The sequence below is a fragment of the Heptranchias perlo genome, chromosome 3, assembly GCF_035084215.1.
Source record: "Heptranchias perlo isolate sHepPer1 chromosome 3, sHepPer1.hap1, whole genome shotgun sequence".
Classification (NCBI taxonomy): Eukaryota; Metazoa; Chordata; class Chondrichthyes; order Hexanchiformes; family Hexanchidae; genus Heptranchias; species Heptranchias perlo.
Window position 1 is genome coordinate 85,481,343 of NC_090327.1, and position 27,663 is coordinate 85,509,005.

The 27,663-nt window shown below is 39.6% G+C and overlaps 1 protein-coding gene across 14 annotated transcripts in view; it reads right to left on the bottom strand.

Annotated features, from left to right (window-relative positions):
• The window catches only part of epb41l3a (erythrocyte membrane protein band 4.1-like 3a), a 210,532-nt gene that overhangs the window by 6,736 nt on the left and 176,133 nt on the right, over window positions 1-27,663 (bottom strand). For 6 of the 14 annotated variants that reach the window (XM_067980706.1, XM_067980707.1, XM_067980709.1 and 3 more), the window contains 9 exons: window positions 23,131-23,196; window positions 19,386-19,574; window positions 18,954-19,061; window positions 15,615-15,719; window positions 12,880-13,125; window positions 12,203-12,325; window positions 9,353-9,763; window positions 6,015-6,143; window positions 4,578-4,676 (listed from right to left, as the gene is read on the bottom strand). In XM_067980706.1, coding sequence (XP_067836807.1) covers window positions 4,578-4,676; window positions 6,015-6,143; window positions 9,353-9,763; window positions 12,203-12,325; window positions 12,880-13,125; window positions 15,615-15,719; window positions 18,954-19,061; window positions 19,386-19,574; window positions 23,131-23,196 — 1,476 coding nt within the window. The remainder of the gene's footprint in view (window positions 1-4,577; window positions 4,677-6,014; window positions 6,144-9,352; window positions 9,764-12,202; window positions 12,326-12,879; window positions 13,126-15,614; window positions 15,720-18,953; window positions 19,062-19,385; window positions 19,575-23,130; window positions 23,197-27,663) is intronic. The other 8 variants (XM_067980710.1, XM_067980716.1, XM_067980708.1 and 5 more) reach the window with 7 other exon arrangements.

The window sequence follows — 27,663 nt, forward strand, 5'->3', positions numbered from 1 at the left end:
CTGTTTACTACCCTTCCAAGTTTTGTTCATCTGCAAATTTTGAAATTGTGCCCTGTACACCCAAGTCCAAGTCATTAATATATATCAAGAAAAGAGGTGGTCCCAGCACTGACCCCTGGGGAACACCACACCTCCCTCCCGTCTGAAAAACAACCGTTCACCACTACTCTTTGTTTCCTGTCCCTTAGCCAATTCTGTATCCACGTTGCTACTGCCCCCTTTATTCCATGGGCCGCAATCTTGATGATAAGCCTACCGTGCGGCACTTTATCATTTTTAAAATCCATATACACCACATCAGCTGCTTTGCCCTCATCTACCCTGTTACCTCATCAAAAAACTCCATGAGGCTAGTTAAACATGATTTGCCTTTAACGTGCTGGCTTTCCCAAATCAATCCACCCTAATCAAGTCACTAAGTTTAGATAAAACTCTCAATTGCAACTAGCTATCTCAACAGCTTACTGGATAAATGTACTAGCTGGTTTCATACAAAGTCATAGGACCCAGGTTAATCCCTGGTATGCGCTAAATTAGGGCTGCATGACTAACATCCTTCCTACAGTTGGGGTGCCCAGAACTACATAGGAACATAGGAACAGGAATAGGCCATTCAGCCCCTCGTGCCTGCTCCGCCATTTGATAAGATCATGGCTGATCTGTGATCTAACTCCATATACCTGCCTTTGGCCCATATCCCTTAATACCTTTGGTTGCCAAAAAGCTATCTATCTCAGATTTAAATTTAGCAATTGAGCTAGTATCAATTGCCGTTTGCGGAAGAGAGTTCCAAACTTCTACAACCCTTTGTGTGTAGAAATGTTTTCTAATCTCGCTCCTGAAAGGTCTGGCTCTAATTACATGCAATACTGCACTGTGGCCTAACCAATGTAGTGTACAAATTCAACATCGCTTCAGTCAAAAGCCCTACGTATAAAACCAAAAATCTCATTTGCCTTTTTAATGGCCTTTTCCACCTGCACTTCTACCTTTCAAAGATCTGTGTATCTGCACCAACAGATCACCCCATCCCTCCATTCTATAGAGTCTTACCATTTAGGGTATACTTCCTTTGACTGTTTTTTTTCCCGAAACGTACTATACCACATTTCTCTGCACTAAACTGCATCTGACACCGATTTGTCCATTCTGCTAACCTTCAGCAATCTTTCAGAGTTTACCATGACTCCTAATTTGATTATCATCAGCAGACCTCAATATCATTCCTCTTGTGCCTATGCCCAATTCATTTACATAAATGGAAAACAAAAGGACTCCCAACACAGATCCCTGGGGGACACCATTAATCATATCCTGCCAATCGGAAAAACATCCAGTTAGCCTTAACCATTGCTTCCTGTCTGTGACATCTCTCCATGCAACTATGTTCCCTTTAATACCAAGTGCTTTAATTTTTCTAATAAGTCTCTTAAGTGGCACCTTCAATCTAATACTCTCCTTAACTTCTTTGGTTAGCCACAGGTGGATCACTTTTCCCACGGAAGTTTTATTTCTCAATGGGATGTATATTTGTTGAGAATATTGAAATATTTCTTTAAATGTTTGCCATTGTTTTTCAACTGTCAAACCCTTTAATTTAATTTCCCAATCTACCTTTGACAACTCGCCCCTTATACCTATGTAATTAGCTTTATTTAAGTTTAAGACTCTAGTTTCTGACTTAAGTACGTTACTTTCAAACTCAATGTGAGGAGGAGTCATATTTCTCTATTTTTTGACCAATTTAAGTTTGGGTTTTCTTTAAAGGGGTTAAATTCACAGGACGCCGGAACTCATAGGTGTGCACTGAGTTTCAATCCGGCATCTGAAGTGAGCTTCCTGAAGATAATGAGGGATAGTTTGACATTCCAGGGACTGTTCACACTCATTGCTACTGCGGCAATCCTATTCATTTGAACTAAGCAGTGATCATTGCTAAGTTAAGATTGTGGACTCAGTGGGAGGGGAGTAGTTAATTTTGTCTCACAGCTCACAGTGCAGACAGGCTTTTAAATAAAGCAGAACACAAACACCAAGGAAAGTAGTCAGGTTTTTTGGAAACAGGGCTGAACAAGCAGTCAGGCAGCAAAAGGAGAGTGGTTCTGTCCCAGGACTGTAGAACAGAATGCAGAGAAGTTATTCTGTTTAAGTCTGACAGCCCAAAAAGTGAGATAGCATTGCGTGTTCTTGTATTATTATGCAAACATAATATGTATTAATTGGACAAAGAAACTCTGATCATATTTGTTAGCCAATACATTTCACCTTACTGTGGAATAAAGCATTCTATGAAGTGAACCAATTTATGTCTCATCTAGTGTTAACTCAGTCTGTGGTCAGAGAGACTGAAGAAATACATACAACTACTTGCATTTTTATAGCACCTTTAATTAGTAAAATGTTCACAGGAGTGTTATCAAGCATAATTTGACACAGAGCCACATAAGGAGATATTAGGACAGATGACCAAAAGGAGGAGAGAGAGGTGGAGAGGATTAGGGAGGGAATTCCAGAGCTTAGGGCCTAGGCAGCTGAAGGCATGCCTGCCAAAGGAGGAGCAGTTAAAATCGGGGAAGTGCAGGAGGCCAGAATTGGAGGAACGCAGAGATCTCAGAAGGTTGTAGGGCTGGAGGAGGTTACAGAGATAGGGAGAAGCCAGGCCATGAAGGGATTTGAAAACAAGGATGAGAATTTTAAAAATCGAGGCACTGCCGGACTGGGAGTCAATGTAGGTCAGCAAGCACAGGAGTGACGGGTGAACGGAACTTGATGTGAGTTAGGATACAGGCAGCAGAATTTTGAATCAGCTCAAGTTTACGCAGGGTCCAAGGTGGGAGGCCGGCCAACCAGGAGAGCATATCAGGGCCAAATAGGATGTTGAGGTTGCGAATGGTCTGGTTCAGCCTCAGACAGTGGCCAGCGAGATGGATGGTGTCAGTAAGACACACGCCTAAGACACAGCAATTGGGTTCAGATCACGAGAGTTTTATTGTTACACTCTTATACAGTACTGGGACCCAGATATAGAGCAGTGTGAGTTTGGGTCTTCTATAGATACGTTCTCAGGTTCAGTTGTCTGACCGCCTATAAATTAAGGCACTCAGATCACTTACAGAAGCAATTGACACCACTGAACTCAAGAAGTTATTGTAACAGGAGGCAATGTTGAACTTGTATACGGCCTTAGTTAAGCTGCAGCTTGAATACTGTGTACAGTTTTGGGTACCTCATTATATGAAGGATATAAAATGGAAAAGGTGCAGTGTAGATTCACAGGATGTTACATGGGTGAAAGGATTACAGTTATAAAGAATGACATTGGAAGTTAGCATTTCTTTTCATTCCAGCTGAAAAAGTTAAGGGATAATTTACTAGAGGATGTCAAGATTATAAAGGTTTACAATAGGGTGAATAATGATAGATTGTTTCCACTGGTTGATGAGAGTACACAATTGTAAGATAATCACAAAAAGAACTAAAGGAGATGTTAGAAAACATTTCTTTACAGAGGATGGTTAAAGTGCAGAATTCCTGGGTACAAACCATCGTTCAAGCAGAATCGATAAATTCTTTTAAGAGGGAATTAGATAGTTGCTTGAAAAAGAGGAACATTAAAGTATATGGGGACTGAGCATATGAGAGGGATTAGTCTAGATCAGTCATGTGGAGAAAAACACCAGTGCAGACTTGATGGACCAAATGACTTGTTTCTGAACTGTAACATTCTACAATTTTAATGACAAATCTGGTAAAGTATGATTAACTGACAGTACCATGTATTAAGTAGATGGCCCAACATTGCTTACCAGAAAGTGTTGCCTATAAACCTGTTCCACATTTACTCTTCTCCTAAGCCAAGCTCCCACACAAATTTACAGCTCTTTCATTGCACTTCATGGATACCCACCCCTCAGTGGAGCATACCTTCTAGTTGCAATATACAACTGAAAACTTTGCTACGCTCATCTTCCAACGTCATCGTACCTCAAGCCATTATAACACTACCTAGATGCGTGTTGTGTAGTCACGTACCGACACACAAAATTGGTATGCAGATTTTGGACATCTGTGATTCTGCAAATCCCAGCAAGTCAAACAGTTCCACTTGTACAAGATGTCACAATCCCAACCTGCAGAAGGTCCTTCCTAGTGAAGCGTAAATGCCCAAAGCACGTCTGCTCTGACATACCAAAGTAGATCTATGGACCTGTGTACATGGGTAATGGCAGGTCTATCAATCCTGCCTCACTTGCAGGCAGATCTCCCTTGGATCACTGCAATTTAACTCATCTTCAAGCTCTCTGATGGCAAGAGGAATTTGCAGACAATGGTTATCATAACATTGTAGGGCACTTAGAATTAGTTTTAAGCTCCCTGAAATGTTGTAACGTGAAAAAATAAGAAAAAGTACAAAAGTAAAAAAAAAATGCAAAAAAACTGTCAAAAACAAATCAATGAAAATCGGTCAGTTTCTATATTTGCGCCATCGATCTGCAAGATCAGTTTTATGGCCAGGCAGTGAGTTCAAAAACTACCCCGAAATGACTACTCCATGTCAAAAATGAAAACTGAATTACCTTGGTGATATGTGTAGTGGTTGTAGTACTTGTAGTTTCTGAGGTGATCGTCTGAGCACTCATTAGAACTCCTGGGTCACCGTCAGCACTTGAATCCAACTGACAAAGAGAAAGAAAAGAAACGCTTATTTACTTTTTGGTTAATTTCACCAGTATTATAATTGCCAGAAGTTGTAGCAAGGAAAATGTGTTTTCTGATCTACTTCTCTGAACAAAACTTCTTCAGCTGTAGGAAGAGAGTCTTGTAAAAGAACGTAGACAAGCATATAGTAATTAGCAGAATTAAAGGACCCTGTTAAAAGTGTGCAATTGTCATGAATTGCTTATGAGTAATATCCACCTGATTCTAATATAGACGGTGTCCCGAAAGTTAGATTAGCAGAAGTGTGCTGTTCGAACTAAACTTTGCAATCAGCTGAAAAAGTTTCAACTATAAATATATCTATCCATATATACCTATTACTTCCTGTTGTCACAATTTTTGAGTATCATTTTTATCTCAACATTTAAAGTCTACATTAATAACAGGCATTCCTTCTTTGCCCAGGTCAACAATGGCCTGTCATATATGGCCCTCCACGCACTAGGTGACACTATGTAAGCTCATCTATGTGTCTCTCAGCCATTTACCTTTCAATACCAAAAACTACTTTTCCCTGCTGCAGCCTTTCACAACTTCAGGTGAGTTCCTCACTTCTACAATATTAATATGGACATTTTTCATTTGTTCAAACTCTCCTGTAAATTTTATTGCTAACTGGCTACTTTAGCCTGGCTCTGCTAATTTTCATTTTCCTTCATGCCTCTCCTATTAGCTGCATAGCCCACGCTCATACTTCCCAATCCTGCTCATATTTTCCATCCTGCTCAGATTTCCAGTGGCCCCACACCCCATTTGTAGGCTCCTATGCAGTCACAGCTCCACACTTGTATTTCCTGTCCCCAGTGACAGATTTATTGTGGCAGCAGCCATGTTTTGGCCACTTCGCAGCCTCACTGACATTACCTCCCAACTCAATTCAAATCCTTTTCTATATGTGGCCTTCCAGCCCTTAAGTGTAGTTCCTGGTCAAAAAGTACCTTGGACCCATCCACTATCAGTATCACTTTTAAAAAAATATTCTTGCTGCTCCTTATTGTGTCCTGGACCATCTGGGTGCCATTATTATATATATAAAAAATTGTTCATCATTGACCATAGGCAAAGTTACTCGTAGTTACTAAAATTTCCTTTAAATTGCTTGTGCTTTTCAAACTTCAACTGCACGAGCATTGAATGGCCATTACATAAACCGAAATAATGGTGCCTGCACAAATTAAGCAAGGAAAAGTAATAATAAATAAATAATACCTGGACCAATACTTTTTTAGGTTTCTGATTATTTCTTACAAACTGTACGAAGAACTACATAAGACTTCAATCAACAGAAGTGTTACCTTTGGTGATTCATAGGTGATTGTTTTAGTCTCTGTGTGAACTACTGGTACATCCTTGGTGCAGATTTCTTTCCCCTCCTCCTGACACACACTGTCAAAGCTGACAGTTTCTGTTTTCACAACAGGTGGCTATGTACAAAAGGACAAATAAAAAAATCCTCAAATTGTGTAAGCAAACCTTCACGACAATTTTCATTCTCACCATTCAGAAATTGATGCTTTCTCAGTAATATGCATGCCGTATCAGTTTTAAGATGCTTTTACACTTGGTGGTTTTCCTTCCTCTTTTGGGGAGTGACTTCTGTGCATGGACTCTTATTCAAACCTGACCAGTTACATTCCCCAACATTTTCATGGTGTCTTTTACATTTGATGTTGGGTGCTGGACTCCATGTGTAATACGGAGACCCAGAGTGTAAACACGAGGCTTCCCATGTTTATTTTCTGGAACAAAATGCCTTAAACCAGTGACAGATTACTGACCCACATTTTTGTGGGTCTATGCTGTTTTTCATGTCCCTGCAACACTAGCCATTTATACTTAGGAATTCAGAAGAACTATGCATTTACAGTTGGCTGCACTCCTATAACATTAAAGTAACTTCAAAAAAAGATATAAAAGTTTTCTGCATTGCTGTACACTCTCATATTATTCAGCATGAATTAGCTCAAACTTACAATAGCCAAATAAAGATTAGGGGGTAAATTTTAACAGAGAACCGGGAAGGGAGTGGGGGGAGGGAGAAGATTTCTGGGTGCGAAACCCGGAAGGTAACTGGGCGGGTTGCGATCACAGATCGTAACCTTAATGAGGCCCATCAATTTCACTTCTGGGTTTCGTGCCCGGCTGCCAGCCTTATTGACAGGCTGGCTAGCTGTCAGCCAGGGATCAGAGGGAGGGAGGGTTCATGGGCCGGGCAGAAGATCAGGGGGAGGGGTTGGGGATGGGCGGGGGTAAGAAGATCCTGGGGGTGGGTGGATGGCTGGGGAGAAAACCGGGGGGTGGGGGCACTGAGGAAGAGATCAGAGGTTGCTGGAGGTTGGGTGAAGAGCCGGAGGTAGGTGGGGTCCACCATCGGGGGAGGCAGCTGATCGAGGAGGTCCTGTCGGCCAGGTGAGCTTGTTGGGCCTGGATGAAGCACTCCTGCTCCTCCGGGCCCACAAGCAACGCAATAAAGGCACTCACCTCATGGATCCGGCCCTTCCCACCTGCTTTCACCGGACGTGAATCGGAAATAATGGGAAACCCGAACAGGTACGGTTAAATTCATATTATTATTCCAATACACAAAATATTAAGTACCTCAAGTATCTCAATGAGGTACAATACCCTTTTAAGTATCGGCCCGCCGGATTTAAGTGGGGGCGGAACTTACTGGTGTCTGCTCTCCGCAGACGAACCTACCTGGGTTAAACCCAGAAGCAGGCGTGTTGGAGCCGGGATGCTGTCCCGTTACGAAAACAGGGTATTTTTACTCCCCACCCGCCTCCAACACACATGTTCTTGGAGGTTAAAATTCACCCCATAAAATATAAATTATCACTCTGCTGTTTCATACACTGACCGGCAGGGGGCCTACTCTCACCTGAAGATGCCTATGGTAAGTTAAACTGCTGTTAATTTTTGTCTGGGAGAAGTCATTTGTACCAAAGGAAATCAGAGAAATGACCACAAAAGATATGCTTCTCAGACAACTGTAGAAATCTTTTGGAACACCCAAACCAGCAACCTTACCTATTCTTTTTCGCATTTAATTAGACAGAGCTTTTTTTCCTGAATATTGTTCTGCAGAATGAATGCTTTATTTAAAACTATACTAATTTTTTAAAAAAGGAAAGTCCACTACTGGTCTCTATTCACGTTATAACATTCCATGGGATCCAGCCATTATTATAACTAGATATGTGTAAATGCAGCAAACATCTCCTGTCACAGCATACAAGAAACAGAAGAATTATGAAGCAAGATCTAGTAGTGTTCTAACAATTATAGGGCTTGTTTTCTCTGGCCACAAATGCTAAATAGATGTGGTGTTGGGGCAAGCAGCCCCTATCTGCATTTATGAGCAATACAATGTTCTACAAACAATGTTGAATGTATGACTTGCACATGCGAGAGATGGACAATTGCATTTCCCTTTAACATTCCTTTCACGTCCCAGTTTTTTTAAAAAAAAAACAAGCGACACCATCATTAGAACAAGAGTCCGCATAATTTTTTTTAAACAGATAAGCCTAACTTCAGGTCCTATTTTTTGCACAATACCCTGGCAATCAAATCTCGCTGCCTCTTCTCTCGCAAACCCAGACACTAGCTTCCCAACGTCTACGAAAATTGGGATGAACATTCAAATGTGGGATGGAGTTTTATTCTTTTTCTAGTGCAAACTATTTGTCCAAGGTATAATGGAAACCATATCACAAGAAATTGTGCCAATCAAGATGAAAAATAGTGTGAAAAAGACACCTGACAGAGTTTAACCTTCTTTGGGACAAATCAAATTAACTTATTTAATTTCTAAACTAGTTTAAGTAAGTATTGGCAATTGTTGAAGTAACAGTTATGTAAACTATAGTCAAACCTCATTAAACCATCAGAAACCTCTCAATATATAAACTTCATAATTAAAAATATTTGGTCCTGGCAGAACTTCTTAATTCAGGAAGGAACTTGAAATTTCAGATAGATGAACCAAGAGATACATTGGTCCCCAGGCGTTTACAATAATGTGATTTGACTATAGCAAAAAGAGACTATGAAAATCAAATCAATAATAGAAAGCATCACAACATCGCCAAAAGTTAGACCGAAAGCACTGCAAGCATGCAGGGGGCACTTTGTTAAGAAGCTGCAGCAGTGCCAACAGTGGCGTTTCAAAATGAGTGTGATGAGATGACAACATGCAGATACTAGGGGGTGATTTTAACCTAATCCACTTGACAGGAAACTGTCGGGACCTGGTTGGCTGCCTGTTCCACATCCCCCCGCCTGATTTTACTTTCCACTGAAGTCAAAGGAAAGTAAAATCGAGCTCCCGTCAGTTTCCTGTTGGCTAGGTTAGGTTAAAATTACCCCCTAGGTTTCTAAATGAGAAACAACCAGATGACAGGAATAACAAAGTATCAGCTTAGGGTAAAAACGTGCTTCAAATCACACGATTTAATAGCAATCAATTATAGCAGGTCTCTTTGCAGTCCATGAAATTTTGGACTTTTTGCTGTGATTTTTTAAATTAGATTCTTTTTACAGATATCTTTGGAAATATGTAGGGAAAGGAATGGATTAAATGAGGATGATTAATGATGACAGTTGATACGAGGTGAGGGAAACCAGTTACCTCAAATTGAGGTTTTTCTTCAGATTTATCTGAAGGTTTGCCCATCATTTCAGGTTGCTCCTCCCACCCTTGAGCAGAAGCAGGTCCTTCTGCAATTTCAGCTACTGCTTGATCCACTTTGGCACTCGCCATCTCCCTCTTGTCCTCTTTGGTTTCCACGGTCACCATGCAACTCAGACCCCCTCTGTCATCAGATGAGTGAGCTTTGCTCGCCTCTGCTATAGTATCCCACTCAACTCCTGCCAGCTTAGCACACAGAGCAGAAGCATCCTTGCTTGCATGCACATTCATCACATGCTTCTCTTCCATCACCATTGTTTCCTGCATATCTGTCATCGTCTTCTCCTGTTCTTGCATTTCATGCTGCACCATTTTGGAACTTTCTTCCCAATAGGTATTCATTTCAGATTTCTAGAGGAAAATGGCATGGTAAATATGGTATGACAATACATAGCAAAAATATAACCATTTCACTACAGTAGCTGGTAAAAGAATTATTACTAAGGCCCAACCATCTCCAAAAATCATAAATCCCTATACGATCCACACCATGTACTCATCAAAATCTAACTTGAAAAAGCATAATTATTAAATAACATAGATTTCCCATAGTATTTAAATAATCAGTCTACACAAGTATTGTAAAACAGTCAAATCACAGAAACTAGTGAGTATGATAGCTAATTCAGTGTAGAAGACATAAACTGATTTAGTAACAAGATTTTAGTCACTGTGCTCAACCTCAAGCATGCTTTAGGTGCAGGAATGCATACAAAAGAAAAAGTCTAATGTAATAATGAAAATGAACAGGCACTTCTAGAGCTTTATTCAATTATTTTTCTTCCTTTTGTCAGCAGATTGAAACTGCCATGTTCCACTGTACAACCGCCACCCCCCCACCCCCCCACCTCAGTGTATACGTATATATTCTAAAAGTCCTCGCTGGTGTCAATCAACATGAAGTTTGCAAAGTTTGAAAACCAGAGATCAATTTGAGGAATGCAATTCACACTCACAGAACAGAGTCTGAACTGAGGCATGGAATGGCAGTCAGCATCGGAGCTTACAGTTTTTTTGAAATTGATCTCCAAAGGAAGAATTTCAAGAGCCATAATGAACATTATTAGTAAGGTTTTGTTTTGAAAATAGAAACAGATGGTAGAAAACAGAAGAAAGCATAATGCTCTGCAATTTTAAATTAAAAAAAGAAACTAAATGAAGGAACTTCATACAGTCAAGTGCCCTGAAATGCAATCCACCAACTCTAATGGTTTTCTCATCTGTACTCTGCACGCTGTTTGGCTGTAGTTAAGCCTTGAATCGCAAATCTTGCTGCCCATAAAGCCTGCGTCAAACCGGTAAGAGAAACATTACCAGTACTGTTACAAATTTTGAAATTGATCTGATTACTACTTTTATGGTTCTGGCTTCGACAATTTCTCAGGTTGAATAAGTTAGCGTACAGGAGGTTATTGTGGAAAAGTGGATTTGATTTTAGGAACTTGCTCTTCCATGGAATAAACCCATACTGAAGAATGCATTCCCATCCTTAGTACTACTAAAAATCAACAATTTAACTCTATTATTTGAAACCAGATAGTGCTGGATTTGAATAAATTCAAAAGCAGTCAAAAGAAAATCAACAGAAATGCTAAGTTGATGTGCCAACCATGCCATCATGCATTTCAGAAGCAGATGGAACAACCTGCCAAAAATATATACTGATACACAAATAACTAAGCACCAGCCAGGAATTTCCTCAGAGCTGCTCACGCTTTGCCGCTATAACTTGAAGTGCAGTGGAAAACCCATTTCCACGCACAGTTTCTCCCACACTTCCGGCAAAGTTACGGCGGCAAATGGGAGCAGCTCAGAGGAAATTCCCAGCATAAATTCATAAGGAGTCTAAAGCACATTTTTGTTTCCGCATATCTAATTATTGATATGTGTCCTGTGTGCAAGTGCTACTGTGGACAATACACAGTGAGGAAACAGCAATGTGTTAACACCTTCCGTGTTAAAAGGCTTCCAGCAAACCAGAGAATAAATCTTTAAAAGTCCTAAAGATTGCCACGGTCAAACTATTGGCAACAAAACTGCCTAAACAGTAAATTTACTGCAAATAACGCGCAATTTAACTTTTCAAGAAGCAATCTTAAAACAGAACTTCCAATCTAACACGGTTGAGTAGCTGCAATTGCATGTTGTCGCAAGCGCACAATGGACTCCATACTACTCCCTCACAGACACAAATGCAACTGGTTCAGCAATGTGCCCAAGGTAATCTCACATTGCATGACTACTGAGGTAGCTAGAACCATACAAATGGAGGATGCATTACTCATAAATTTTACTACTGAAACACTTTGTAAACAGAAGAAAATTTTAAAAAAAACTTACCAGAGTGAAATTTATGTTGCAACAAACTAAACATGACAGCTCTTTAGCTCCAGCACAGACTAGCCACAATTCAAGTTCCTGATCTCAGCTACTTCAGTGTGAGAAAGCACCAAGCGGAGGCCAGATACTTCCCTACACGGATGGAAATTTGAGGGAGAATCATTGCCAGGTCACAGTTGCAAACATCTTGGCTACAGGTTTGAAAGTGACATTAGTTGAGGCCTGGAAAACGTCACTCTCAGGGTGGATGATGTGTGGCATGGAAAGAACATAACGTAAGAGTGCTGTTCTCACACAAAAAAAAGGACAGTCCTTTCAAATCCAGTTTTTAAAGTGCAGAAAAACATACTAGAGGCAGACAAAACACCACAAACAGTAAGAAGAGGAAACAACAATAATGTCTCGAGCCCATTTCAGAGCAGTGAATTTCTATAAAGAATGTAAAGACACCTGAGCCCAGCTGAACGATGAAGCAGCAGCCCATTCCTTTGAATCCATTTGTTTTCGTGTTGAATCTATTAGATTGGAGACGTCTACACTTTTTGAGGTTACTTCAGAACCAGACTGCTTTGTCTGTGTAGACACAGAAAGTCAACATATAAAAGCCAACTGACATATATGACTATGTAAACAGCAGACAGATAAAAGCTGATTCAAATATACAGGTTGAAGAAGTTGCAAGATTAATTACGACATATGGAGAAAGCAAAGTAATAGTGTAGGAAAACACACAGGCAAAAGGATGAGATAATAGGTTAATACTGAGGAATGTCACACATTTCAGAGGTTTTGCTAGGTCGAGGGGATGTGCAAAAGAATCTCAAATGAACCTAATCTGTGCAATAAAGTTGCAACAGAAGGTGGTGAAGGGTCTATATGCTGAAATGCAAAAGGGGTTCAGCCTGATAATGCCAGAATTTTAAGGGAAGTGTGCCTAATTTAACCAAACAGTTAGTAATGCCAAAAATAAAATGATGGAACTATCTTGGAGGACCACTGGCTAGGAACAAGCAAATTAGCAGATAAACTTAATGGTGGCTTTAGCTGTTTTAAGCATACCGAAGCCAAGTGTCACCTGAAAGTCATGCGGATATCTTTAGACTGTGACAGTCAAGGGCAACAGTTACCAATAATCTTGATTCCGTTGACTCAGTAAAATAGTGTGCTGTAGCAATGGTAAACAATGGTTCTTCACCAGTCTTCCACTTGGTCATTGAGGTCTCATACTTCTGCATGGCTGGCCCCATATCAGAGCTTTCAATTCCTCTCTGTCCTGCAGTCTCTTTAGGTTTCAGGCTACCTTCAGCATCACCTCTTTTTGTTTCCCCCTTCTTTGAAATGTCAGTTTCTTCCAATGTAGACAGCACAGTTTTCTGTTGTTTGACAGATGACACAAAATCTACCAATTGTTGTTGTTCTGACCAAAATACATCTCTCTTTATCTTCAACTTTACTTCCTCCTCTACTAACTGGTGTCAACCATTCCCTCATAACATCAGCATTTCTTTTTTGATATGTATATATTGAAGTTCCTCTCTCATCCCTCCAATTAAATTAATACATTTTGTTTTCCAAATTTATGCATCATGAGATTTCATCAGTCATTTTGAACTAGGTTAGGAAGTACATTTTTTAAAAAACTAAAACCCATTTCTCTACTTTTAAAATTACAAAAATTATATCATCAGTTCCAAGTGCATGGTTGAATCCAGATGGTAAATCTTCATTGCATGGGCAGTATTCTGGCGGAGCGCGTCGCCCACCCAATATAGAACTTGTTGATTTTCATTTAGATCAATGGAATGAAAATTGGCAGGTTCTATAACAAGCGAGCAATCTGCTCTGCCAGATTACTGCCCTCATGGTGAAGGCAAAAATTTACCTACAGGTATCTCCACAGAAATATAACCTTCAGTACATGGCCCTTGTACAGTGCTCCAGTTCTGGTCTCTGGTGTTTACAGGATTTTAAACTTGTGTGTAATTAAGTGCTTTAAAAGAGAAACTACCTAAATTCACAGAATTTATGCACTTATACTTTTCACCCATCTGTTGGAATAATGCTGTTGAGAGCACGTCTGTATTCATCTATTTTAAAGGGGAAGATGCACTGGCACTATGTACGATGTGGGGATTCAGTTTCAGAAGTAAACAGGTTGTAAAGTCACAGGTTTTCAATAAACCACTACATCACTCACATCAAAGCAAATATCTAAATAGACCTGTAACATTTTAAATGCTATACACTTAGTTTTGGAATCCACCAATCCCAGCTCAGGATACATTAGCATTATGAACTGAAAGTCTATCCTTTGCTGGTAAACTATGTAGGCCATGTAATAGGATTATAGAGTCACTGCAGATGGGTATATAATACCCAAGTACATACATTATCTCAGGATTGAGGGCAAAGAGTAAACAGAGTTTATATGGATTATTTGCCTAAAGTTACAAATTATGTTCTTTATGACTATGGTGGCATTATCCCTTCTCAGCCTCTTTGCAGCTTTTCGTACGGTTAACCACACCCATTCTCCTTCAATGCCTCTACTTCACTGTCCAGCTAAGTGGGAACGCCCTCACCTAGTTCCACTCTTTTTCTCAAGCTAAATATTGAAGGCCAAAGCCATTGCCTTCAGCCCCATCACAAACTCTGTACACCAATTCCATCCCCATCTCTGGCTACTAACTCAGGCTGAACCAGATTCTTCACAACCTCAGCATCCTACTTGACCCCAAAGCCATATCCACTCCATCACAAAGACCGCCTATTTCCACCTCCATAACATTGCCCACCTCTGCCCCTACCTCAGCCTGTCTGCTGTTGAAACTCTCATCCATGCCTTTGTCACTTCAGACTTGACTATTCCAATGCTCTCCTGGCCGGCCTCCCATCCTCCAACCTCTGTAACAGCTCATCCAAAAGTCTGCTGGATTTATCCTATCTCAGACGAAGTCCCACTTGCTCATCACCCCGGCTCTCGCTGAACTACATTAGCTCACATCCCTCAATGCCTCAAATTAAAAATGTTCATCCTTGTGTTTAAATTCATACATGGCCTAACCCTCCCTAACTCTAGCTTCCTCCATCAATACAATATTCCCCAAACTCTCTGTCTCTCTGACTTTGGCCTGTTCTGTATTTCCCCCTCCCTTCTTCACCCAACAATTGGTGGCCGTGTCTTCAGCTGGCCCTACACTCTGGAAATCCTTCCCTAAACCCCTCTGCTCCTCCATCTCCCTCTCTTCCTTTAAGACCCTCCTTAAAACTCACCTCTTGGACCAAGCTTTTGGTCACCTCTCCTACTATCTCCTTCCTTGGCTCATTGTCTATTTTTTGATTGCGCCTCTGTAATGTGCTTTGGGACTTTTTTCAATGTTAAAGATGCAATATAAATGCAATTTGTTGTTTTTGGAATTATTAGATCATTGAAATTGCACAAGTGAGCAAACTTACATTGTGCACCACTGAAATAGTATCGTTACCAACCACCAGTGATGTTGTATTAGGCTAAACAAGTTCGTTTAAAATCATTTAAAAAAATCAAGTGCATCAGCTTGTTTTTTGCTCAGCTATCAGTCTAAGCTTCACGTACAGCAGCACCTGACAGTTTATATATGATCAATCATTTTAGCGCCAAGGATGTTTGTGACTAATTGTAATGTGTGCCTTTGTTCCCCACCCAAAAGACAGATTCAACAAACTTAAATTCAACTTGGCTGTCAATTACAGAGTGTTTTATCTTTGGATTCTTAGCTGAGAACACAACATTTGGTTAAGATTCATGTTTAAATAAGGTGTCAACAACCCCAAATATCAAGAATGTGTACAAAGATGTAATATGATTTTAAAAAATAGCAACCTCTGGGAAAGATGAGACTGTTTTGTTGACCACAACTTCATGAGACACCAGGGGGCTATGACCAACAGTTGGCTCCTTGTCCACCACCTTCTCCTCTTCTCCAGCCTAATTGAGAATAAAAATACCAGTGTCAATTAACAAGCAATCTATATAACATTCTAACTTCAGTGAAAGTTCCAGGTGTAGAAGAGTCATGAAAAGCACAAGAGGGCCAAGTTCAGAATGTACACTTCTGGTGCAGAGCTTCATGTACAAGAAATGCATATTGGGAAACTGTAGGTGCGCTCCCCAATTTGTCATCCATGGGTGGAAAATCGTAGGGAGCATGCCTACCATTTCCCAAAATGCACTCATGGCTGGTGAGGCGTCACACTGGGAGCATACATTCAGAAAACTGGTCCTAACGTATACAACCAACAGTACGACAAAGTCACTTTCACAAAGAGTAACATTTGAAATAAAAAGAGTTGGGGAAAAAAAATTGTCCAGCTCACAATCATAAAATTAGAATTGTCATATGAAATGTCTTTTTAAACAGTGCAATATCTTTTTGCCATGATTTTCAGATCCGTATCTAAAATCAAATTACCGCAGTTGTAAATTGCTGATTAATGTTATTCGTGAAAGTAAACAGGCTGTTAGAGTGTATAGCTAGGACAATTAAATACAAAACTAGAAGTACAATCCTTACCTTTGCTTTGAAGAAGAAAGATCTAGCTGACTGAAATAAGTTTATGGGATGAAATCCAACATTTGCCTGAGGAAGGAGAAAATCTCCGAAAGCTTGTGAATTTAAAATAAAATTGCTGGACTATAACTTGGTGTTGTAAAATTGTTTACCTTGTAGAAGGCCTTGGTCTGTCTGCAACCAGAATTGTCTGTCCCCTCACATAGCAGGGGATATTGTGATCCTGGAAAAGGTCCAGAGGAGGGGCACTCAAATGATATATAGTTTAGGAGTTGTTAGTTTTCAGGATAAGCTTAGGGAACGGGGGCTTTTTCCTCAGGAAAAGTGTAGACTTTGAGGGGATATGATTGAGATCTTGAAAATGATGAACAGCTTAGATTCTGTCCATGTGGACAGGTTATTTAAGCTAGATAGGTAGTGGAGGACTAGGGAGAGCATTAGTACTAGTTAAGAAAGCATAGAACTCGATTAGGATGCCAGGAAGTACTTCTTTTTGCGGAGTCAGCATCTTCTAAATAGGTTGCCAGTACGTGCAATGAGTGTGGCTTCACTGCAGGCCTTCAAAAGGGAGCTGGATGAGTTCCTGTGACTGGATGATATCTTAAGTTATGGAAGTGATGTGGGCTAACTGGCACTATTGATATCAGTCACTGTGGTCTCCTGGAGTTTGCTTGATTACCTTCGGGGGTCAGAGAGGAATTTCCTTGAGTCATGTTCTTTGCTTTTTTTTCTTCTCTTAGGAGATTGCGTGACTGCTAGGGAGGTGAGGAATGGGGCTGATGGTACATGTAGGATGCACCAAATCATTACAGGACCAGATTGATGGACCAGCTGGTCTTCTGTCCTTTCTTTTAATGTTCATGTGTTTGGGATGAATGCTTAACATGTTCATATTAAATTCCTCTGCCCTCTATTTTAATGGGGCCATTATACCATTATTTTTAAATAGAGTGTTGGCTCTATTAAAATAGCAAACAGAAATGTGGTATGAATGTGTCAAACATTTGCACAATAACATCACTCGCAGTAATTATCCAGGTTCATATTTCAAGGTTTTATTTCTTGATTTGGTTATTTTTCCTTTGAGCAAGTAAGTTTATTGTGCTATCACACCAGCTAAGGACCATTGGCAACAATGTGATTTTAAGAGAAAGGACATGAAGGCAGATTACAAACCCAATGAATTGAACAGAATTTCTTAAACAGTCAAATGCATTAAAACAAATCTCTCTCTCACATCAGTCCTATTTTCAAATCAGAAAAGAGTGCACAAAATTTGCTGGATGAATAATGCTGAATTTTTATGACATTGACAATGTTAGGCAATGGATACTGTTTCAGGGCTTACTGCTTTCTATGCAAATGTTCCATGAAAACGTTCAACTTGGGTCAATATGTAAGCAAAAATGAACTGGATGAATCTCTTAATAAACACAAATTAATTTTTATTAGCTGTTTAAAAAAGCAGAGAAGAGATTTGATGGAAGTGTTCAAAATCATGAAGGGTTTAGATGAAGTAAAGAAAGAGAAACTGTTCCCAGTGGCGGAAGGGTCGAAAACCAGAAGACACAGATTTAAGGTGATTGGCAAAAGAACCAAAGGCGACACGAGGAAAAACTTTTTTAAAGCAGCGAGTATTTATGATCTGGAATGCACTGCCTGAGAGGGTGGTGGATGCAGATTCAATTGTGTCTTTCAAAAAGGAATTGGATAAATACTTAAAGGGAAAAAAATTGCAGGGCTACAGGGAAAGAGTGGGGGAATGGGACTAACTGGATTGTTCTTACAAAGAGCTCGAGGGGCTGAATGGCCTCTTTTTGTGCTGTAACCATTCTACGATAAAAGAAGCTAGAATATGAAAAATGATAAGGGAAAACAACTTGTATTATTAAAAAAAAAACTTTGTTTTGAAGGCGGCTCTGCACCCAAAACATTAATTTTTCTGTTCGCTCTGCAGATACTGACTGACCAGCTGTGTGTTTTCAACATTTTCTGTTTTTGTACTGTATTGTATTATGCACATTTTTAAATTATGGAAAAGAGAGGTGAGGACAGACAGATTTCACTCTGAATTCATAAGCACTTTGTAGTATACAAACATATTTCAGTATCAAGTCAAAATATAAGCCACTGTATGAATGCAGCGCCAACATTTTCAGTGGTGTGGCTCAACCCCACTTAGATTGTGAAGCAGCATTTTCAGAACCTGCAACTTATAATGCCTTGTACCTAGCTTTAAAACTTATCCAGTGAGGGGACAGACAAGTAAAATGACAGACTTCTTCTCCAAAATACAGAGAATCTCCTGTTATGCAACTAATTTATTTCCTGCAGAATGATTTTTGACTAATTTACTACGCAATGCTTAATTTGGTCACAGCAATCCACATATCAATGTTTTGCAAATGCTAATGCATTGAAATCATACGTAGTATATATTTGTTTTAAAAAATATAATCAATTAAGAGAACAGAAAATCCATTCTTACAATATAGCAAACTATCAGGGATCGGGGCCAGGATGTCCAGCACTGAAACCTGATTCAATTTCAGGGAGATTTAACAATAATGTCTGAATATGAAATCGGAGATGCGGGAAATTTAAAGAACCTAATAACAACAGCTGCACACAGTGGCAATCAAATGCGATACCTTTGCTAGTCTTTCATCTTCTTTCACCACAGAAGCGTCAGGCCCAGCAACACTCTGTTCATCCACTGACTTGCTCTGTAGTGTCTCACCAGTATCCTCTTTGGTCTGCTATCAACGTTAAAGCAATTCAATGACAAGTATATAAAATGATCTTTCTAAACTGGGTTACATTAAAATCTGAAACATGAAGAGTGACCAGAACGACAATGACATGGAAAGCATACAGTTGCATAATCTCTCTACAATCTGTGTTATACATGTTATTTATCCCAGTGAAAGCATCTTATGTAACATAATTAAACAATGTTGTACCAGATACTATTTTAGCTGCATAAAAGGTGGACAAAACAGTGTGCAAGTGTTGACAAGTTCAAAGCCACACATTTCTGAATGCAACATGGAGTTTAAAAATAACATTGCTACATAAATTACCTCCTCAAACACAAGAGGCTCAATCATGGGCAAGTCCTCGGTCTTCGAAAAGGATCTAACTGGGGAGGCAGATAATCTCTTTTCCCATTCGTCAGGTCCGCTTTCAGATGTAGATTCCAGGAATGTTCGTTTCATCTCATTTATATTGGCATGATGCTTAACCACCTCCTCCTGAGTTTTGTCAAAGTCCTTTCCATTAACAAGAAAAATCAAAGGCAAATAATTTTAGCACATCATCCTAATATCATTGTGATCTTCATTTTCTCACAACATGGATGTTTCATTTCATTTGAATACTTTTGCTCCCACAATTCTGCATTTTTAATCTTCCTATAACTGACATTTAAAAAATTGAGAGATTATTTATATTAAGTATGCCGTTACGATATAAAATCTCAGCCCTGTGTTTAGAGAGCTTCTCGAACAGAATGCATCAGGCGGAGCAAAATTACCTTAAAGTTTCAGTACTTAACTAACTTCATTTTGGACAGAATTCCTCACCCACAAAAAAAGTCACCTCCCAGAATTTTGCAATTCAGTTATCTTGATAATTCAGCTGATTAAGCAGTGAGTATCTGAGCCACACAAATCAGGAAGATCTCTCATTCAATCCTTAGTCTGTGCTGTCTCAGCTGAGGTTGGTGGTAGAAATGCTGCAATTGACCTCAGTTCCCATGGGTTGGTGGGTGGGGAGTAGGGAGGCATACTTGGCCAGGGCTCCCGCTTTCAATCACTGCAAATGTGGAAGTGGACATTTGGTGAGAACAGGACCAGGCTTGGCTGTGATGTTGCCTGTGACCCAATAGCCTGCCTATACTGACGTGGAGGAGGATCATTTGAGTAGAGAGTTACTGGTGCCAAAGCAACTATATCCCAGAGAGGAGCCAGAGCTTTCAGAACAGGAGCAGGTCAGAAAAAAAAAACAACTTTTTAATTCATTTTACCAAATATTGCATCCATGTAAACAGCTTAAGCTTAACATAATCGTTTTTTTTATAAATGATGTGTTAATTAAGGCACTATTCTGGTTTAAAAATAAAAACAGCCCTTGCAATGCATGTTGCTGCCAGTAAAAATCAACATTATCCGCTATTTCAACACAGCACATGCCATCAATGCCAAAATAAATGCATTCCTTGTAGGTTGGAACACATGATGCTGGCTATCCACTGGTAGATTTGGCTTGATCACTATAAGTAGTACCACTCGCGCTCTCCATGGCTAAATCCTTCTATTACTCCAGGATCATCCTGGAAGGTAAAGGAAACCTTGAATTTCTCTGTCACCATTAATCACTTTCGCCGATCAATCCCCTCCACCCTTAGAGTCTCGATGCAGTGAAGTCCTGGACACCTTTCTTTCCAAAATTTTTTGACATTCACTCAGCCACCTCCACCTCCCCTGTCCCCACCCCTCCTAACCCAAACTTGCTTCCTTACACATTCCTTACATTTTCCCCAGCCCTCAGTAGATTAATTTCCTCCAGGAAGTCCATTCCCCACTGCCTTGACCCCCTTCCAAACCACCATCCAGGTTTCCCTTATCAGCCTGATATTATTGGTATCATCAATTTCTCCTTCTCTTCAAGCACGGTTATCGTTCCTTTTAAAGCTGGTGTCACTCCTTTAAAAAGCCCCCTTAAATTGCTCTATCCTCACAAACTATTGTCCTATCTGAACTGATTTTTTCTTCAAGGTTCTTGCACGTCACTGCCATCATATATCATATTCATTATTTCTACCACTCCCTCCAACCCGGTTTCCAACCAACTCACAGCACTGAGATAACACTGGTCAAGGTCACATGTCACATCTTGTGTGACTGAACGAGATTCACTATCCCTCCTCAATCTCTCTGCCATCCCAATGCAGTCAATACATCTCAAATAGTTTCACATCAGGTGACCAGTCACCTCTGGTATAGCCCAGGACTCCATCCTAGGTTCTCTCCTAATAATTACATACTACCCTTAGCAACATCATGTGCAAGCACAGAATGAACCTCCACATATATGCCAGAAGACACTCACCACCACCTCTCTGCCACCAGCATTGACTCCTGTTTCTGAATTATTGAACTATCTCCCTGATATCAGGGGTCTTAGATAAATCATAATTTCTTACAGCTCAACATTGGCAAAACTGAAGCCATCCTGCTGGGCTCCTACCTGTACCTATGTGCCCTCTGACATGGATTCCATCAAGGTCCCTGGCTGTTCCTCAGGCTGAACCTAGCAGTGTGCAACACTGAACTGAGCTTTCTACCTCATATCTGGTCTAATGGTAAATCACGCTTTTACCACCATTGGAATATACACGAGTTCCATCCCTACCTCACTTCTTCCACTGCTGAACCTCTGTTCCTAACTTCAGTACCTTATGGATTGACTTCTGAAATTCTCTCCTTACCAGCCTCCCACTTCCACTCTTCACAAACCAGCTAATCCAGAACTCCATGGTCTGAGTCCATTCCCTCATACCCATCGGCCAGTGCTTGCCCATCTCCATTGTCTCCCTCTGCTGCAATGGAAAAACTTCAAGATCTACATCTATTTTCAAACGCCATGTCCCACCCTATTCGTGTAATTTTCTCCAGCCATACATCTCAGTCCACACTCTCCGTTCCTTTGACCTCAAATTGCTGCTTGTCCTCCACCCCTCTGTTCTAATATTAGAGACTGCTATTTCAGCTATTGCAATTCTCTTTCAAAACCAATTTTCTGTGCCACCTCTCGCCCTGCTGTTAAAAGCCTCATGGGAACTTATTTCTTTGATCACGTCTTCAATCTCCCGCTCTCCCATAAATTCCATGCTTGCTGCTTATTGTCCATCTTCCCACCTTGTAAAGTACATGCGAGGCCAGCTCTATAACTATAAGTTGTTGCTATTGTTTTGCCTTCCCATTGATTTACTTTTTTAAATTGCAAATCAGGATGACTACATATAAATTGTGCAACTGTGTCTATTTGTAGTTGATTTTTTGTAGAGTTTTGTATAAATGCTGCCTTTGCAACAAGTATAACAAAATAATGCCAGGTAGGTTCCTAAAATACTGTGACCAACCATATATTAAAACTGCTAAACATGTCTTGTAACTATTACATAATTATATTTCATTTACATGAAGAGAGTTAAACATGCTACACTATAACTGTATCAGAGCTATTTGGAAATGTTATCACTTTCATAAAAATGTTATTCTTTTTGACCCTAATATTTGAAATTCGCAATTCAAATGAAGACAGAAAATTGCCACTGTATTCAATTTTTTTTATAAATGGGTTCTCTGTTCCATCAAAATTGCCCAAATTATATCATTTGCAAAGCTGATAATCTGAAATGGAGAAAACAAATCAGCCTTGCATTAAATCTGATGATTCTAGTGCACAAGTACTTTTAGAAAGAACAGTATTAATAATGTTAAAATTTAAAAAAATTACTGGAAAAGAAAACAGAAATAGCTAAAGACGTGCAATTTACGCTGTGTTTAAGAAAATACATTCCCACTACAAATGGCTGCATGTTAGATGGCACTATTAACACACAATTATGTTTTCACTTTAATTGTGCACAGCATACGAAGAAACATGAATTCTTTTGAGTGTAACATCATTGCGGCTGGTCAGGATAAATGCACTACATGCAGTAAACATACAGCACTCCATGTCAAAGGGCTGATCACTAGTTATCCAGATCTACTAGTGTGCACAAACGATTAGTGATGCACAACTTATACAGATACAAACCTCTAACATAAGATTACTATGTTTGACATACACATTTTCACCTTTGATTCGCTTTACAAGACTATTCTGTAAAAAAAGCAAAAATAAAATGGAAATGGATATGGAACACAAGATGCAAAATAAGTATTTGGAACAAAAAGCTAGCAAAGGAAAAAGATGATGCAAGTTATACTATTTAAGCCAGGAAAGCGTAAGAAAATATAAACCTACAACAGAAACTGAAGTACAGTAGAAGAATAATTCAGACTGATGGGCTACTCTACAATCTAGTCTTTTACATAAAAATCTCTTCCGTGTACCTGGGTCTTGGATTCCGTTTCATCCTCTTGATCAGACTGGTGGCATAAAGAAGGATTTAAAATCAAAGCTTTAACAACATCTGATCACTGACACCATGTCAATGTACAAATTTACAGTCACAAGGAAGCCATACTACCGTACCAAAGTTACTTCCGCATTATATTCAAAAGATCTTGAAATTATTCAGTGTACGAGGAATGTAGTCAGGAAATGTACAGAGCACAACAAGAAATCCCTGAACATGATCAAACTATCTGCTTATTATGACGCAGGATGGTGACAGAGTAAAAAATCTTAACAAAGCTCAAAAACAGCTTTATAGAAGAGACCAGGAGGACTTGCGGTCCTTTGCTTTTGATTAATGCCATCTTTAAAATAGTTTAGGATCATCATCTACCATCTACAGCAGGAAACAATTCCTCTTTAAAGAATATAATGCGCATTGCTTTAATAAAAGAACAACCAGTTACAGTGAGAGTTCCTTCTGCTAACACTGTTCACATAACCGTGTGCTTATAAGTGTGCATATTAGGAGGGAAGTGGTATATGTATATGGACCAGAGACACATGAGCAGTACATTATTCAAATGGAGTTAAGTGTATAAGTGATTAAGCAACTATATGAATGCTAGTAGTTTTCCGTTATTAGTTTCAATGCATTTTCAAGCATGTTCTCAAATGTAACCTTCACTAACGTCGATATTATGGAAAACAGTTTTTTTGTTTGGATTGCACACAGCTTTCTGCAACAGTGTGCTGAGTGTCTCGCTAAACAGCTTGTTCCACTGGCAAATCACAGAAAGTGGTACGTAAAGAGTCACTTCAGTTGAACACATCCTTTAAACAATGTCAAATAAAATGGTTTATTTAGCTAAAATACTGCAGGTGTTAAGTGATTTCAAGTAATGTGTAATGTGAATTAAAATTTGAAGTGAAGCATTTGAGAAAAAATAAGCATCATTGTTAAAGCTGTAACATCATGTTTCCAGCCATCAACCACCTGTCAATGTCAACAATGTGAAATCCACTAGCCAGTGGCCTTATGCACTCAGGTTAGCTGAGAGCTGGACCATTGGCAAACACAGTAGAGCAATGAAACAAAAACGAGTTTTAAAAGGGAAATAAAAGATGAGATGATTGCAGAAAATCAGCAGGGAGGAAATATTCTTTTGTTACATACCAAGAGGACAGAGCAGGTACTTTCTGCAACTTTCACTAACTTTATTTAGGCACTGTTACGATTGGTTTAGAAAACAACAGCAATAAGTAGCTTGGTAGCGTAGTATGTTGGTCTACAAAGCCATTACCCCACAAAGTAGTAAAAGTGGCTCATGTCCATGATACATCACAAAGTGAGATTGGATTTCAGCCAGGTTATCAGGTCTTTGCATGCAAACATTGGAAGGGCGCTGAAGGACAAGTTGCATAGCGTCAATTCTGCATCAAAACAACTCCCCTAGTTCATAATCTGCATTGGTCATTATCTTAGTTTGGGAAAATTTGGTTTGATATTAAAGTCTGGGCACTGCCTGCACTTTCCAGTAATGAATTGCATTACAGCTAGTCTTGAGAAGGCACACTGTATGAATTAAGAAATAAGAGCAAACACAGATGCTTGAGGAAGCCACACATCTCATTTTCATGCAGTGCACTTTCCCAATGACTTCTTGAACCATTCTGTTCTGCTGATCTTTCCGGCCAATTCTCATTTTAGCTTAGAATAAGTGCTCTGTTACTTTGTACTTGGCACTTCTTCACGCTAATCTGTATACCATCTTGTGGCTACATTAATGTCAAATTAACAGCTGCACCAGTTAAAACTCTCAGACAAACAAGTGAGATTACGAGGATCATTTCCATGGGAAGTGCAGGCTGGTGGAATGTACAAACCTCTGCGGTGGTTTCCCCATCAGCAGGACCCGTAGTGTCAGTCTGCTCACTGTCAGTCTATTTTGTCAGCAAAATCCCAAGATGTCCAGTAGGAAAGCAGGAATAAAAATACATCAGTCTTGTCAGAACATTGAAGCTTATTTTCAAGGTGCCTTACTCAGATCTGTCATTGTGCCTTTGCTTCAGTGACAAAAAGGGCTTATTAGAAGCATGAAACAAACAAATTAAATGGAACTAGCTCAGAGGAAGGTTTAAGGCAAAATGGGAAGTGCAATAGCAAGTTACAAGATTGAATGGCTTAAAAAAACACATTGTTTAAAGGCCTCATCAAAATGATATTTCAGTTCCATTTCATTTTACCTGAAAAGTGATCTTTTTGTGAGCCAAACAGCCCATTTATTACCAAATTTTACAGCATCAATAAGCAAATGATTTGCACTAACGAATTTGAAAATATTGGTCCTAGAGAAACTCAATAAACCCATTCCAATTATGGGATAAGTAGCATGCAGCAAGGATCCCTTTTCCAAAGTAAGACAGAGGCTAATTATCTTCAAGTTATTTCTGTTAATGGCTGGACTAAGCACATGGAACTAAACTATCAATGATGTATCTCAAACTAATGACTAAAGGCAACTGGGCCATAGGCTGGGTTACAGCCAACATGTAGCATTCGTAAAAGGAACAGTTTATGTACACAGAAATCCACCACGGATGGTTCTAGTTTTACCCCCACAGTATCCATTGTTAAATGGAGACTTAGAAGGATGTACTTGTGAAATTTTAACTGGGGGAAAAGAAAAAGGGCTAGAAAAATTGGATTAGACCCGAAATAGGCAGTGCACTCAGAGCACGCGCCTGAAGCCAGAACTCAAGGATCACCCGAAATCGGACATCGGAATTCATTAGCATACTTCCAGCAAGCTGTGGACGCCATTTGGCCATCACCAGCTCCTCCTGGCTCCGCATAAATTAAGTTAAAAAAAAGAAACTTAGTTTTCTGTTGGCAGCCTCCGGCAGTCCCTTTAAGAATGGCTGGTTAGGCCGTAGCAAGACAGGAAAACCTGAGTGGAGTATGCCCACCACATGCTCCTCTCAGCACTGACCAATTTCTAAGAGGGGTCCTTAATCAGGCCTTAGGACTCTTGCATATGCTAATGAGGGTTTGAATACCTCGAGGCAGCCACCAGGGATGCCTGAGCCAAAATGACATTGGACATATGTCAGGTGGCTTTGGTGACTGTCTTGAAGAGGCCCCGCAAAGTTGGACCTTTTCCCCCTCGTTTCACACCTAACGGATGCAACAAGGTGCAATTTCTCCCCTAAGTGTTTATGTAGCTTGTTTGAGATACAAAATTGATTTGGTATGGTTTCAAATTATATATATATATATATATATATATATTTTACAATTTTGTAACTAACTATTTCTGTTAAAAAAAATGCAGCTTATTTACACCAGAAGCAAAGTTTAATCAAGAATTATTTACAGCCACTGTTACAGTAGCCTAACTTTCAGGCCCTCGTCTGTGCCATTCCTTTCTTTTTAAAACAAATCATATGTAGGTCTGCTTGCAGCATTTATATGAAAAGAACGACTCTTGTATGGTCAAGTTGCCCAGCGGTCTTAACAGCTTAAGGACTGTTTTGCTACATCTCTACTAGGACTGAAATTAAAATTGATAGCTCTAACGTCAATTGCCCAAAGTTTTCATTTGATGGGCATGGACCTAAGAGGCGCTGTCATTTCAATAATTAAAATGATGAAATGCTTTCTTTAATTAAAAAAAGTTATATTTTTATTTTTCCGTCATACAAAATATTATAATGCTTCGTATAACAGAAACAAAAATCATGAGAAAGTACGACAGTTAGCACTCTCAAATTCAAGATGTTGATAACCTAATGGGCCAGATTTTGCTGTCAAAATAATGGCAAGGCTAATGACGCTTCCGTTATTGATGGGTAATTGGTACAGCAATTTTAGGCGAGGAGCAGACGTGCGGTTAAATGTGAATATCCAAAAGTTGCACCACTTCGCCATTAGCTTTGCGAAAACAGCATCTTGCCCTTAGCCTCCCTTTTTTATGGAACTTGCTGCATTTGCCCATTAACCTCACCATAGAAAGTTAAGTCTTGTGATTACAAACACAAGTACCCTTTTAACAACGTGATAAATGTTAATGACTGCCAATCAACATCTCTGGCACCAAAAATTAACTATTACAAGTGTGCAGTCTCATTCCTTCAGGGAGGTTTTTTAAAATGTCAATTTTTTTTCCCCTTAGTTTTCCTTTCTGTCTCTTTTTTCTCTCTCTCTTAATCCAATCTTTCTTTCCCTCT